The sequence below is a fragment of the Hipposideros armiger genome, unplaced genomic scaffold (assembly GCF_001890085.2).
Source record: "Hipposideros armiger isolate ML-2016 unplaced genomic scaffold, ASM189008v1 scaffold_12, whole genome shotgun sequence".
Lineage (NCBI taxonomy): Eukaryota > Metazoa > Chordata > Mammalia > Chiroptera > Hipposideridae > Hipposideros > Hipposideros armiger.
Window position 1 is genome coordinate 961,568 of NW_017731362.1, and position 16,198 is coordinate 977,765.

At 32.3% G+C, this 16,198-nt stretch overlaps 1 protein-coding gene across 4 annotated transcripts in view; it reads right to left on the reverse strand.

The window, feature by feature from the left end:
- Positions 1–11,903, reverse strand: part of MYEF2 (myelin expression factor 2) — a 27,349-nt gene extending 15,446 nt beyond the window's left edge. Inside the window, exons 1-9 of one of the 4 annotated variants that reach the window (XM_019664490.1) lie at positions 11,797–11,903; positions 11,496–11,704; positions 10,201–10,253; positions 8,807–8,814; positions 8,610–8,703; positions 4,414–4,605; positions 3,560–3,713; positions 2,959–3,008; positions 2,776–2,839 (exon numbers count right to left, since the gene is read on the reverse strand). In XM_019664490.1, the coding sequence (XP_019520035.1) occupies positions 2,776–2,839; positions 2,959–3,008; positions 3,560–3,713; positions 4,414–4,605; positions 8,610–8,703; positions 8,807–8,814; positions 10,201–10,253; positions 11,496–11,704; positions 11,797–11,813 (841 nt within the window). In that variant the 5' untranslated portion in view covers positions 11,814–11,903. The remainder of the gene's footprint in view (positions 1–2,775; positions 2,840–2,958; positions 3,009–3,559; positions 3,714–4,413; positions 4,606–8,609; positions 8,704–8,806; positions 8,815–10,200; positions 10,254–11,495; positions 11,705–11,796) is intronic. The other 3 variants (XM_019664481.1, XM_019664501.1, XM_019664509.1) reach the window with 3 other exon arrangements.
- Positions 11,904–16,198: the final 4,295 nt, after the last annotated feature.

Here is a 16,198-nt window from a genome sequence, read left to right on the forward strand (position 1 = left end):
AAACGACAGCAACTTGTCTGTTCCCCTTCCCCCAATTCCCCAGCGCTGTTCCCATCCCCCCAATTCCCCAATAAAAATCTTTAAAAAAAAAAAGTCTACTATTGAGTAAAAGACTAATTATATTGTCTTCACACTTTATATAGGCATATTAAAATATTCAGGATAACCACAAAAAAGAAAGCAAGATAGAAAAATAATTATTTATAAGAAGCAGAAAAACAGAACAAAATAAGAATGGAAATTAACCCAAATAAATTAGTAAATGTGAACGACAGCATTTGTACCTACTTTAATATTAGACAGAAGACTTAAAAGTAGTTACTAAAGATACAATCACTCTATAACAATAAAATTTGATTCACTAGGAAAACATATCTTTTCTAAACTTGGATGCACCTACTAAGTTAGCTTTAAAATACTTAAAGTAAAAACAAGAAAAAATAGACAAACCCACCATTCTAGTGGGAGATTTTACCATACACATCTCTCAGTAATTGACAGCACAAGCAGACAAAATTATTAGGATGTAAGACCACTTAAATGATTTTAAAACTAGATTTATTGGACATATATATAACATTTCATTCACCAAGCACACCTAGAATATTTATAAAAATGTCCATATATTAGGCCATAATGCAAAATCCAAATTAATTCCAAAGAATCACAATCATATAGACAATCCTCTTTGGCCACACTGTTAAGTTAGAAATTAATAGGGGGAAAAAAACCATACGTTTGGAAATTCAAAAATACTTGGCTTAAGAAGAAATCATAATGGCAATTTAATAAAAAATTAAATCACAGTAAAAATACTCTAACAAAACTTGTGTACAGTGGCTACATTTATATAACTACTTATATTAGAAAAAAGGCTGCAAATTAGTGAAATAAATATTCAACTTAAGGCGTTAGAACAAAAATAAGAGACTAAACCCAAAGAAACAGACAGAAGGAAATAATAAGCTAAGAGCAGAAATTAAGATACAGAAAACCAAATTCACATCTTTGAAAGCACCAATAAAACTGACAAATCTCTAAGCAAAACTGACCAAGAAAAAAAGAAATTGCAAACCTTCAAAACTTAAAAGGCAGATCTACAGATGTGGTAGAAATTTAAGAGATTATTTTATGCCAATAAGTCTAAAAATAGTTAAAATTCTTAAAATAGAAATAACCAAAATTGACTCAAGAAGCAGTAGAAAATATGAACAGTCGTTAAAAATCTTCCCAAAAACAATATTTCAAGGCCAGGCTGTTTTACACGTTCTTTCCAACAAGCATTGAGAACAGATCACTCTACTAGAAAAATAATACACACTCAACTTAGTATTGTTTTCAATAACAAAAATTAGAATAACTAAAAAAACAGAAAAAAAATAAAATGTGGTATTAGCAGTTAAAATGAAGGAATTGGAGCTACATGTATCAACATAAATGAATTTCAAAAAAAAATGTTAAACCAAAACAGCAAGTTGCAGAATATATACGATGATTGATGTCACTCACACCAAATTTTAAATCCAGCAAAACAATTCCATATAATGTTTATGGATGTATAAATGTACAGTCAAATTAGTAAAACCTAAAAGGTAAACACTATTTTCATAAGTTGTTTCCTCATGGTAAGGTATGTGGTGGGCAAGGAAGAGGAGGAATCTCAACTTTATCTGTAAAATTTTATTTTAAAGAAAAGTCATCTAAAACTAATACGGCCTATGATAGCAACAAGAGTAATTTTATGTTTGTATATTTAAGATTTCATAAAATATTTAATAAGCAGAGAAGGTACAGTAAAACAGTAAGAATAAGAGCTAGTATTTATTGAATGTTTACATTATGCCAGAGCTGTGCAAAGTGTTTGATATATATATACATATATATACATATATATGTGTGTGTGTGTATATATATATATATATATTCACATATATACACATATATATATATACATATATGTATGTATGTAGACTCATGCAATACACTTGTTAACCCTATGAAGTAGGTACTATTACCATTCTCATTTTGTAGATGGGGCATTGAGACACAGATGTTAAGCATGTTACATTGTTGTTTTATAATCCTTTGGAAAACAATTTGATAATACTGATCAATGTGCATTACCTTGAGAACCTATAAATTTACTTCAGGATATCTATCTTCAAGAAATAATAAAAAACATACGAAAGACCTATACACAAAAATACATGAATTACTCTGTTGGTGATTAGAAGAAAAAAGTTAAAGCACTTAAATATACCTAACAGTGCCAGAGTTATGGAGTATTCATATGATAAACTAGTAAACATCCAATAAAAATATTTGGAAAGAATTTTCAATATGGAATAATACTTATACTCTAATGTTAAACAAAAAAATACAAAATTATTATATGGTAGCTCCCAACTATGTAAAAAATACACATGAAAGGAAAGGCTGGAAGAAAATACAAAAATATCTTATAATGGAGGTTATTTGTGGGTAAAATTACAAAGACTTTTTTCCCCTCATGTATAAACTTACCAAATATTTTAGTATATATTGTTTTTATAATGAGGAAAATCTACCAAAAAGAGAAAAAAAATAACACATATTTATCTTTTCAGTCTTCCAAATCAATCATGTCAAATTATCTCTGTAACTCTAAACTAAACCCAAATGACGTGCAACTTGGGATACAGGCACATAAACAAAGTTTTTTGCTTAACACATAATAAAATGGTAAACAAAACAAAACCAATAGTCTGTAATGTTTCTAATAATAGCTTTACTTACGTGGTAATTGTGGTGCTTTACTGTCATGTGAACGGTAGTCTTCATGAGGGACAGACTTGTCATCCTAATTGCAAAAAAGTTTATTATAAGATTAATATAAAACTAAAAAGATCTGTAATGTAGAGGAGAGCAGATAAAAGATTCAAAAAGTTTGGAAGGGTGAAGTGATATTTAGGAACTCACCATTTTCACATGCATAGGTCTATCAAACAAAAACTGCCCATTGAACATAGCTGTTGGTTCAGTCAAGGAAAGCCAGTTAAGATAACTATAAAATTATACTTGAACATAAACACATTTTTAATCATCTTATTTAGAGTTAGGCTATCTTTAATATTAACCAACATCTTTAATATTTTATTTATTTATATGTCTCTTCCATATATTCAAAGAAAAATCTTCAATTCTTTGCTTTATAGTTTGATTTTATAAATAAAATGTAATCTTTTATTTCAACCATTGAAAAAAGAAAATTAACAAGTCTTCATTTAAAGCAATTGTATTAATTTACAATGGATTACATAACTGTCAAGAGTACATATACATACAATTAGTTGTGGCAAGAAGAGAAAGTAGAAAAAAGTTCATACTGGACCTGTACAATATGGCTAATTCAAGTTTTAAGAGTGACTTTAGTACTTGGACATAGAAAAGGTTTTATGTGCTGGAGACTAAAGTCTAACACACATTTTTAAGCCAGGCAACCTTAAATTCCAGGACTCCCACAAATGGTACGAAGTTCTTCAACCTTATTAAATAATGCTAAAAGTGTAAATCAGGATACAAATTGCTTGAACTGCTTCAATTGCTTGCTCAAAAGTGACTGTGCCCATTCCTCTGCTCTTGCCATCTTTGTCTTCTTTAATATCTGCCCGTTTTACAGTTCCAGCTATGCTGAACACTTCCTTTAGCTTCTTCCAACCAACTTTGAAGTCAAGCTTAACATAAAATTATATAAAGTTACACACCTAATAAACCCCTCTCCCCATTTAAATAAAACAAACAAATCTTTTCTAAACTCTAAAAACTATAAAGAACTATAATTCTTGTTACACAATGTATCAATAATAGTCAAACAAAAACATCTTAAATTGTTTAAAATCAATTAAGCTACATCTATGTAGTTCCTTATCCTTAATTTTTTTTAATTCCAAAAACAGTCTGTCAACTACTCAATCTTGTTTTACACATTTGAAACTTGCACATCTATTTTACTAAGAGAAATTCAGGTTTTGGAAAGTATTGACTTTCAAAAGCTTAGAACAAATGACAAACCAACTACAACATGCACATTCACAAATATCAAATATCAAAGCTAAAGAAAGATATCCATTTACCAACACAAACAAAAATCACATACAATAAAAGTAAATAATTTCAAGAACTGCTAAATGTTTATAAATTCCACAGCTCTCTTTTTGAAAAATTCTAAATACGTGTATTTACACTCTAACCATAAATGTACATACACAGAGAGAGAAACATACTGGGTTTGAGTTTACAGTAATTTCTGTTTGGCTTACTTTAGTTAAAAATAAGCAAAATGTTCTATAAGCCTATAACCTATTCATCAAATTATCTCATAATTAGAACTAAATATCCGAATGACAAAATTTTAGACTGAAGCTTCAAACTTACATTAGCAACAAAAATTGTGGAACCAAGTCTACCAGCCTGCAAATTACTGATAACCTCAGGAGGAATGTTTGGATTATTGAGAATGGAAGGTGGTAAATTCATCAACCCTGATCCCATATCGGGTACATGTCCTCCTGGAAATGATCCTCCTGTCCGTTGCAATGCCCTACGAGCATTTTCTCCATCAGGATCCTATAACACACATTGAATGGTAAATGCCACTAGATACATCAGTGAGTCTATATAATTAAAACAACAACTTCAAATTCTACAATAGCTAGCCCATCTGGCTCAAGTTATTGGCCCTCTTGAAGAGTTTGTTTCTCATCCAGAGAATTCAGTCCTAGAAAAACCTGTGGACAGACAAAAGATTACAGTCTCCAGGGATGTCAATTAAATACCTCTTTCCAATCACTAAAGTCACTTAAGAACTTGAAATTAGTTTAATTTTGCCCTTGAACTAGTGGTACACACACATAAATACACATAACTCAAAGAGGAGCCAAATACTTACTGTCCCTCTTTTCTTTCCAAAACGCAGTACTGGTGAATTGTCACCATTGGATGATCAATGCAATGCCAACTGAGACTAATTCAAAGGTTTTCAACAGCAGAACAGATTGTTACAAAACCCAGGAATATTGGCGTAGAGGGGAACTACGATAATGTGTAAATTTCATTCCTGAACAAAATACAATTATCCACCTTACAACCTCTTTCCTTCCTCAACATGATTATGATCTGAGATAGGAGGTGGGGAGACAAAGAAAAGCTAAGAGTCTAACTGAAGAGTGACAATAAATACTTCTTTTTTTTTTAGTTCATTAACTTTATATGAGAATTATTTTTACCTTACAAAACAAAAAGAGCAAGTGTAAACGTACATCTCAATCATCTCACCAGGTAGAATGCAAAAAAAAGAACAAAAAACCACATAAACCACATACTAACAGACTATCATTAGCAACACCAAATGATTATGATATAGGTGACCGTCATTTCTGTGCTGCTGGCCTATCTAGGAGTACTAATAAAAAAAAAGTTTGGTGACTAAAAATTTTTTAGAAAGGTTGGGAGAATAACAGAAGGTGAAAAAGTGAATCCAAGAATAAAGGTATTCTGGTTTCCAATATATTTCTTCACCATGAAGAAATAAAAAGAAATACAGAAGTAAATAATTACATGTTTTGAAAAATGCTACAAAGCTTTTAAGTTAATAAATATTAAATGCTTCAGGTCTAAGGTTTCAAAAACTTACACAAGTACAAAATTTAGGATAGTGGTTACCTGTGAAGAAGGTGGTAGACACAATAGAAGAGATGCTTCATGAATTATTAAGATAGGTTGTTGGTTCTTAATCTTAAGATTAATAAAGTATATTACTATGTTTGATTTGTCTTTATATACATATATAAAACATATATAAAATACTGTATCACACAAATTTCCTACTGTAATATACATAACATGGATTTTATTCCTCTTTTCCCCTTTGATGTCAGCCTGCTAGTCATTGCCTGCCATTGTTAATAGAGAGCCTATAATAAGTTTACAACTGCTCCTAAACCCCATTTAGATAAATGAAAAAGTGCAATTCTAGTATCTGTAAAGGAACATTGGAAGTAAACTTTTTCTTTGATTTTCACTTGTAGTTCTCAGCACTGACCCCAGCCACTCATTTGTAAATCAGATATTCCCAGGAAAGGGATCTTTAGTGATGTTAACCCAAAAAAGTTAATTGCACAAAGAAAACCTCATCATTGAGCTGGGCCAAACTCAACCATTTTTTCTTTAAAAAAGGTTAAAAATGGAAGTATCATACATTGGCTTTGATCACATAACTCTATTCTAGGGTCTCTGAAATATTACTGAGGATCTACAATGTGCTAAAACTTATAAGAACATAAACAATATGGACCTGGCACTTAGCATCCAATAAACTTATTTTACAATTAAAAATAAAAAATAAAAACACTGAAAATCTACAATACTTGTCTTTTTGAAAAATACGAAATATAAAACAGCAAATTATAATCCTCAAAATAATAATTTCCCATAAGGGTGGTTATTCTACAAATGCCATCCTTGTGAGAAATTATTTAGGCTATCAACATATTTCTGGAATACTGGTCCTGGCTTCCACATAAAAACCACTAAATAAATGGCTGGCATGGACCATAACAGTCTAAACTTTCTCTACCAATTCTCCACTTCCCAGTGAAAAAAAAGAATAACCCCCCCAGGCTCAAACAGGATTAAAGGAATTCAGAACCTGACTCAAATAAAGGGATTTGGGATACTTGTATGTTTTGCTAGCATAGCCTTTCATTTTAGGCTATAGTAGTCTAATAGTTATCCAGGGTTTCACTTTCCTTGGCTACAGTTACCCATGGTCAACCACAGTCCGAAAATATTAAATGGAAAATTCTAGAAATAAACAATTCATAAGTTTTAAATTGAGTGCTGTTCTGAGTAGATAAAATCTCATGCTGTCTCTCACTGTCCAGCCTGGGACGTGACTCATCCCTTTGTCCAGAGTATCCACACCGTAGACTCTCCCCACCCGTTAGTCACTTAGTAGTCATCTTGGTTATCAGATCCACTATCATGGTATCACAGTACTTGTGTTCAAGTGACCCCTCTTTTACTTAATAATGGCCCCAAAGTGTAAGAGAAGTCATGCTGGCAATTCGGCTAAGACAAAGAGAAGCCGTCAAGTGCTTTCTTTCAGCGAAAAGGTATATATGTATGGGAAAAAAACCTAGTATATATAGGGTTCCACACTATCTGTGGTTTCAGGCATCAACTGGGAAGTCTTGGAATGTATCACCTGCAGAAAAGGGGAAACTACTGCATTATCACCTCACACTCAGGAAAAAGAATGACCACTAAAATTCCCACCTTGGACAAGAATAACAACAATCATTACTACAGCTAACATTAATTATGTAAAATATTTTGAGCACTATGCTAAGTGCTTTATATGATATCTCAATTATAACAAATAGCCAATATTTATTAAATGTTTTATATATATTAACTGAGTTCTTATAACAGTATCAGATAGATTCTAGTATTATTCCCATTTTAGTGATAAGAAAACAAAGACATAGAGAGATTAAGTAATTTGCCCTGGGTCACATGGGTTCTCTTATGCCACAAACTGAATTCTGTACCATGTATCTCATTTAATCCTCACAAGAATCCTATTAGGTTAAGTATTATCATAGTACTATTAAAAGTAACATATCCACTCACACAGCTATAAAGTGATAGAGATGGGAATCAAATCACTATTATACTAAGTGTGACTGACAGTATTGTTCTATGACCAATGATTATCATCAGTGCTGGCAGACACTCTTCAGGGTCCCAAAGTTATATCCTCTATCTTTTTCTAATTCAGACTTTAGCAAGGATATATACATAACTGGACTGTGATCAAACTATTCAGATAAGATTAACAATACGAGCTAAAAGAAGATATGAAAATGACTGCTATTCAAGCTAATCATTTCCACAGTCAATTGTATCTAACTGTAAATAGTTTTTTATGTATCTTCAGATTATTCTTTTATCAACGTATTTATATTGCAACAATTCCATACAAAGGAATATCTCCATTTTAGGCGTTTCCAAGTTACAGTCATAAATTTCACTAACAGATTTAGACTTTTCTTAAATTTTAATCTGGCACAGTTCCAGTTAATATTATTAAAAGTGAATATCAATTTTATTCAAATCCATAAGGTACTTGTATTAAGCAAACTTTAATTATCAACTACAAGAATATCTATATTTCTCAACTTAAACAACACAATCTAAAAATTGAAAATGTATGTACCAAATAAAGTCAGCACCTAAAGCGCATCATCTTTAAATTTCTGGGTCCTGAAGTTGTTTTAAATCATGTACTTCTGCTTATAATAACTTGGAACAAATCAAATACATAGGCTAACTGCTTAAGGGCAAATAGAAAATCATGTACAAAAAAAAGGAAACAAAAAAACAAACAAAAAGAAATCCAGAAAATCATGTACAAGCAAAACTATCATCAATACATGTCTTAATAAGCATTAATGCTAAAAAAAAAAATAAATAAAACATTGTAGTCAAATAAATAAAGATGAAAATTCAAAGAAAACGTGCTCATTATACTCAAATGTTTAAATTATTCAAAATATAAGCAATCTTACCTCTTTAATATTCAGGGGTCTTCCACTAAGATCATATTTGTTCATGGTTTCTAGTGCTTTCTTTACAAATTCTTCATCTTTGAATTCAACCACCCTTAATGGGGAAAATATTTATAGAAAATTTTTATGTACTAAAGTTTTTTTTTCCAATCAGAAGTTTAAATTTGACTTAAGATACTTAAAAAAAAAATTCTTACCCACAACCCTACATCCAAGTAGATTTGTCAATATATGTAAAAGAAAAAAGGTTTTAGATCAGTAGACAAAGTTAATGGTCTAACATAAAAGTCTAACATTTAAGTCATTAAAAGCAATCAATAATACAGTCAATTTTTTGGTCTTTTACACCTCCAGAACATAACAGGCAAGTGACCACAAATTTTTAAGTATATCTATTTAAGATAGTAGGATTTAACATAACATTCTTTTTTTTTTTTTTTTAGCTGAGCCATCTTGCCACCTGTTGGCAGCTCAGCTTGGGCCGGGAATCAAACCGGCAACCCTATTGCTCAGAGCTCACACTCTCAAGCAACTTCTTAACCAACCGAGCCACTCGGTCAGCCCCTTGACATAACACTCTTGAAGTACATTTTTACTTTTATATGATTCTTCCTTAAGATAAAACTAATATAATGTCATTCCACAAATTCAATCAAAAGTAATTAAAAGAAATAACTGAAGGCTCCAATATACCTATCCTTACATAGTTATAAATATTTTCAAAAGATGTAGTATTGTGCACAAAGTTTTTAATGTATATTTTTAAATTTTATTAAAATCAAAATAGAAAATATTAATCTCACTTTTAACAAAGTTCTCAAAGAAAACTGGCTGCACACAATTTAACCGCATCCAGTTTTAAGTATGTAAAAAAAGTCACCTATGCTAAAGAAACAAATTTGTGATATCATTTTTTAAATAATTCTTTGTCATTGTTAGTGTTCAAAGTGCCACTGACTATAATGACCAAGTTTTTATTTTTCATGCACCCAACTGGGTTTTGCTAATATAATTAAATATTATTAAAAGCTTTCCATTGTGTTCCTCAGTATATTCTTTCTTGATGCTAAAAGCCAAAATCAACTATCACCCAGTTTCTTCTATTCAATTTAATCATTAGTGTCATTCACACCAATTGGTCAGCGCACTGCCTCTTATGTAGTCCTGTAGGCTACCAAATTAAGTTTTTCAGTATAAATTTCAAACATACATTCTGAATTAACACCTTTAAGTTATAGGCCTCTCATAGAACTCTTAGGGAATATTATCAATTCAGTGACTTAAAATATCCTTGAAGACATCAAAACACAACAAAAAAAATCCTACATTAAATTCTATTCGCTAAGAAGCAGCATTACCTAGAGCATTAAAAAAGTGAATGCCCTTTGAGTATTTATAACACCCATCCCTTCCAGGCAGCTAGCTTGATTTGTATAAGTGTCAGACTTGCTTGTATAAAGCCTCAAATCTTGTATAATAAAGTAAAACAAAATGAAACTTAAGTTTCCAAAAACTGGTACAAGTATTATACAAAAAGTAAACCGCTGAGGAACTTTTAAACCTCAAGCGGATTATTGCCCAAAGCACTTACCCTTGATTTTCCTTCCGCATCCTTAAAGAGCTCCACGTATGTAACCTCACCAACTACATAAGACATACAAAAGGAAGATACCAAGAAACAATACATTTAAACACCAATATCTTGCTTTGCTGCACACCTGTGCACAACTCTACAGAAAAGCACCTATTATTCACCAACAATCAAAACCAGACCAACGTACCTCCTGTCAATGGCTATGTAAATTTAACTAATTTTCAGAAATGTACATCATCCACATTCTCTAAAAAAAGCTAACAACCATATTAACCTAATTCATACTACAGATCATATTTTGGCCAGCATGATATAGTTGGTGAACAAATGCACATATACATACAAAAATAGTCCCTTAGCCTATCATATTAAAAACATCAACATTAGCACTTTGCAAATAACTTTAGTCGCCTACACACAACAGCTGTTTTAAGGTGACTTCCTACATGAATGTCTTCAATCATGTTTGCCATCAGTAAGCTAAATTTACAAGTCATGCTTCACAGCAAGCCACACACTTTCTAAATAGTCAATGAATAAAACCAATCAAATAGTTGTCACCTTACAACAGATACACCAATGCAATTTTTAAAAAATTTATTAGAAGAGATCAGCCTCAAAGCCAAGTACATAGTTTTCAGGACTGTTGAAACTCAGTTTTTCAAGAGATAACAAAACTAACTTTTACAAAATCAAGTATGAAAATTATTTTTCCCCAAAACCAACCATGTATATAAAATGGTTTTCAGGTTATTCTGAAAACAAAACTGCAACAGCAGTAACGCAATTTTAATATAGAACTGAAGAGACAGCATCATGACATTCATGACAATGCACACAAAATGAATTCCACAGGCAGATTCCAGACTCCACCAAGATAATAACAAAACAGCTTTTGGAAAAAAAATAATCAGACCTTATTGTTCAGTCTTTAACAGCTAAATGTATTGCTTAACTAATGCAGTAGTCCTTTAAAAAAATCTATAAAAACTTCAACTAGACAAAGCAATCACATTAACAAAATTCTTGGTGGCATGCATATGCTGGCTTGCTACTATCCCACTGAAATAACAAAACAAACAAACAAACAAAAAAAAACTTCATTTATCCATACTATCTTATAACGAAATTGTATCAAGTGAAAGAAGAGGAAAAGATTAATTCATATGTCAAGAAATAAATAAAAATTGATTTTTTGAGTCTGTAGCTCAGAGGAATAAAAAAATTTTGCTTAGCTCCCTTCCCCTTCTATATGAATATTATCCAACAGTGGGTTTATCAGAGATGGTTACCTTTTTCTCTCATTAGGTCTTTAATAGCTTGCCATTTCATGTCATATGGGATGTTGCTAATGAAAACTCGATTACGATTTGGACCCTTCTTTTCTCCAATGCCCGAATTCTTGTCTTTTGAATAAGGATGAAATCTATTGGCCTTCTTATTTCCTGTAGATTTTTCTTTTAATTCAGATTTCTCTTCTTTTATGGATTCATCATTCTCCCTATGAATTAAAAACAAAACAACAAAAACAAAACCTCAGTCATGTTTCTAATATGGAAGTCTATATTAAACTGTCAATACTTATCACCTCACCTCACAAAACTCTCCATTAAGTTAGATCTCAGCAACGTAGCTGGAGGGTCAGACTGCTGGCTTTGAAATTACCCAATGCCATTTCAAAGCCAGGACTTGGGCATATTACCAAACTTCTCATTCACAATCCTTTCTTCTATAATAAATCGCTGCAGCATCACTCAGTTTTTCCCATCCTAATAGTTAATAAATGTTATATTAGAGCTTAACAAGAGGGGTAAATGGGTGGTTTTATTCCTACAGTATGTAAAACTACCACCTTTAATGGGGAATTAACTTTCTGGGCCTTATTCAGAACTCTAAAAAAACTAATTTATGAATTTTTTTCTATTTCCAGCTTTGATCAACACAGAAAATTGATAAGGTATCCTAATATTTTCATGTTCAACGTTTTCAGGTTTTTAACCTACAAACTAGGATAGGGTACTTCATAGAACCATGCCATTTTTATTAGCAGTATAACCTACAATGGGAGGGGGGGTGGAGAAGGGAAGCAGTACTTAAATGCAACATGAACCAGAATTTTATAAATTTACTTTTTAATGCGGTTCTAACTGAAAAAAACATTTAATTAATAAAACTGTAATAACAATGCAACTATACGATGCTATCCACCAACCATCTGCAGGATATAAGTATACAGTTAAAGTAAGTCTGATAAAAATCTGAATATTTTAAAATTGCAATTTACTCTTCAAAAGGAATCTTTTTTACAGAAAAGTAGATTTATTTAAATTACTCTAGTGAATTTAAAACTATTTAATTAAAACATTGATTTTTAAAGCAAATTTTCACAAACAGATACTAATTAAAATCTCTGGGAATAATATCCAGGAATCAAATCTTTTAAAGCCTCCTGGATTATGCTGACAACCAACCAACCAGGTTTCATAATCTAGGCTCTAAATTAGGCCAAACAACTGTGGAAATCTATACATTGCAGTGCTCCACCCACTACTCTAAGTCACGTATTCCATGATATATTGAACTCTTTAGACACTACTTTTCTGAGCAGGTAACAACACAGCAATAAATACAGTATGTAAAACTCTATGGAAACAAAAATATCTGCATGGTATCAGCAGCATCTAACTGCACATAACACATGCTCGGTAAATATTAATTCTTGAATGAGGGAACAGTCAATTAAGAACCCATATTCATCTGAGCACAGATGGTACTACTGTCTGCCAGAAAAACTGCTAAAATCAAGAGACATTAGAGCCAAACTTGCTTTGCCACTGTTTCAGACCTTGACAGGGACACCTTCACTGTCAAACATCTTCCCTCATCACCAATGGCACAGCCTGGAAGTGATCATCTCACCTGTCCAACCTTAGCAAATACCTACCTGTCTAAACAGAGTGCACTTCTGAAAATGACAGTAAGCAGGCAAAAAGCAGAGCCCTTTTCTCTGGTTTATAGGTATAGCAGATACACGATCAAAGCCTTCTTTTTAATCCCCCAAAGAACCCATTTATATAGTAGGCAGAATTCAATTAATATTTTTTTTAAAAACTAAGTCTCTGTTCAGGTGAACAGACATCTATATGGTCATGAGCTAAACACCCACTCCCCTGCCTATCTTCTTCCTGGATGAAACCAACTTTGAAAATTGCACCAAGTTCTTAAGTACACGCTATATTCTTCTATTCTTACATGCACGTTGTAAGCACAATCCGACAATTCCATTAAAAAGCTGTAATACCACCTGTGAAATGATCACTATACTCAAGATAATGAACATATCCATCATTCCCAAAAGTTTCTTCATGCGCCTTTGTAACCCTTCCTTACCATCCCTCCCCATCCCTTCCCTTGTCCCCAGTCAATGACTGATGTGCCTACTGTCACTCTAGTTTAGTTTGTGTTTTCTAACCTTTACATAAGTTAAATCATACAATATGTTTTAAAAAAAAAGAAAATATTATGTAGGATACCCTCTTTAAGATATTCACTCAACAGATAACCAGAGAGAGCAATTTCTTCAAGTTTTCCCCTATTTGTGGCATCTTAAAGATACTGTTGAACTGCTCATGTATAATGCATAAATTAAAACTATCTATGGAAGGCAGATCAGTTTAGTGGCTAGAGGTGTGGTCTGATTAAGAAACTAGGCTATAATTACTCAACTTCTGAACTCTTTCTATGTCCTAAATACAGTATTGAAGAGACAGTAAAAATATATGTGAAAACTCTTAGGGAAATGATGCTACATAATATCAAAATGTTGGCACTATACCAAGAATTCCATGTAATAATTCCCAAAGTCTTCATTTAGGCAAATCCTCCTCTTAATGTATTTGAAATACAGACTGTGACTATTCTAAGTCATAAAAATGTTATCTACTCATAAGGCTGAATTATGCCTACCCAAATTATAATACAAATTTTTGAAAAATCAATATTGAACATCAGCTAAGAAAACATAGTTTTAATATATGATTTAAAAAGCATAATGCTATGTATAGTATGAGATCCAAAATTACGCCCAGTTCCATTCTTTACTCCTAATATGATAAAAAATGCTACTCTACTTCAACCACTTGACCTTGCTCCAATGCTTAATAATTAATACAAATATCCTAATGTAACTTTCAATCTCCATATACTCCAAGGTGCTACTTACATAATCACACTTGAATAATGAAGAGTTCTAACGATATTGCTATTTTTCTCCTACACTTAAGGAGAGCTAGTATACCATTCTGACATAAAGGAAGACTACACTTAGAAAAACATCTTTACTTTCTTGTCAAAAGATGGGAACATGCCAACTAAATCCTCTGTTTATGAGTTTTATGATAATAAAAGTTCCCTTCTGCATTTCTTTAATATTTATTGGGCCTTCTAAGAATAAGAGAGTGGTTTCCATCTTCAATGACTACAGATTAACCTCAGCAAAAGTCATTTCAATCTTAACAAGAGGCACTGTGCTCACTTCTAAGCAATATGTATTTTAAGGCAATATTTGGAAATTTTTATCATCTCTATGAATTCTTTATCATTAAAAACATGGAAATCAACTGAAGTTTATGTGTGGGTTGTTAACTACTCCAGTTGGTTCACAGTATCAAAAAAATAAATAAAAAATGGACCATTATACATTCTTACAGAATAAACAGTACAAGAAACCCCCGAGAGTAAACTGGCCTCTTCACTCAACTTCTGGGAAAAGAAGATAGGAGATGAATTATAAGCAATATGAAAAGAATCTGCATTTGTATTTAGTAGTAACATTTCTTTTTTCACCTTATATTTTCCTTTTCCTCAATTAGAAGTTATTCTTTTCCCATCCTTCTTCTCTCCTCCCTAGCTAAACCACAATGAGACTTTCAAAGAGATTAGAGACTTTTAGATCTGATGGAGGTTTAGACACAGCTTTACCTGTATGGACACTATAACCTGATTATATCCAAGTATAGTAGGGCTTCTCTCTGTAATTCAAGACTGTACTTTTTGTTCAGGAGAAAAAGGTGGCAGAACCAAGTTTAGATTTTTTTTTTTAAATCACATATTTTAAATTTATCATTTCACTGGTTTTCATTCATTTTATGACGCCAAATACCTGAAAGCCCACATTTTGATAGGCATGGTAGAAAGTGCTTCACCCACTTTTGGTTCCTCAGTTACTGAGGTGCACCACTTTCCTGCTAGGAACAAATCCCACTGAGGTGGAATCTCTTATGCCTGCACCTCCATTCTGCCTAAAGATACTGCCTACCGCCTGTCCTAGGCAAACCCAACTGAGAGCAAGAGTCTCATAACCCAGCAGGTAGAGCTATTTTACGTGCAATCAACTCTTACCCAGAGTGGTCCAGGTTTAGCAGTGTTTCCAACACTTTTATACAAAGGAAGAGAACCACGTTTTTCCCTTGCCTATTTTAGTATGTGCTTTCTGCGCTGAGGCATAACTGAGAGAAGGAACATGATGTTTTTCACTAAATAACAACATACTTTCAACTTCAGGTTTAAAGAGCAGGGGGGCCATATGCAAATAAATGCCTGACTTCACATCCCCCCAAACAACAAGAACAAAGGGGGAGCATAACATGTCCTCACAGTAACTAGACATTACGGATTCCAGTCGACTAAATTCTTTACAGGCACCAGTGACAGCTAGAATCTTAAAGGCAGTGGGTTTTCTTCAGTTAAAAACATCTTACCTTTATACTAAACTTAAGAACCTAGCGTCACACGGTGAGTTTGTTGTTGTTGTGTTTGAAGCAGCCCGCAGGGCTGGCAAACATTTGGGGGCCCGGGAAGGAAAGCCAGGCACATTTTCCTTTACAAAGTCCCTCTTTCCAATTCAAGGGTAAGACAACGGATTCGGTCTAACAGCACATTATTAAAGTTCCTCTTGGTATATATATATATATATATATATATATATATATATATA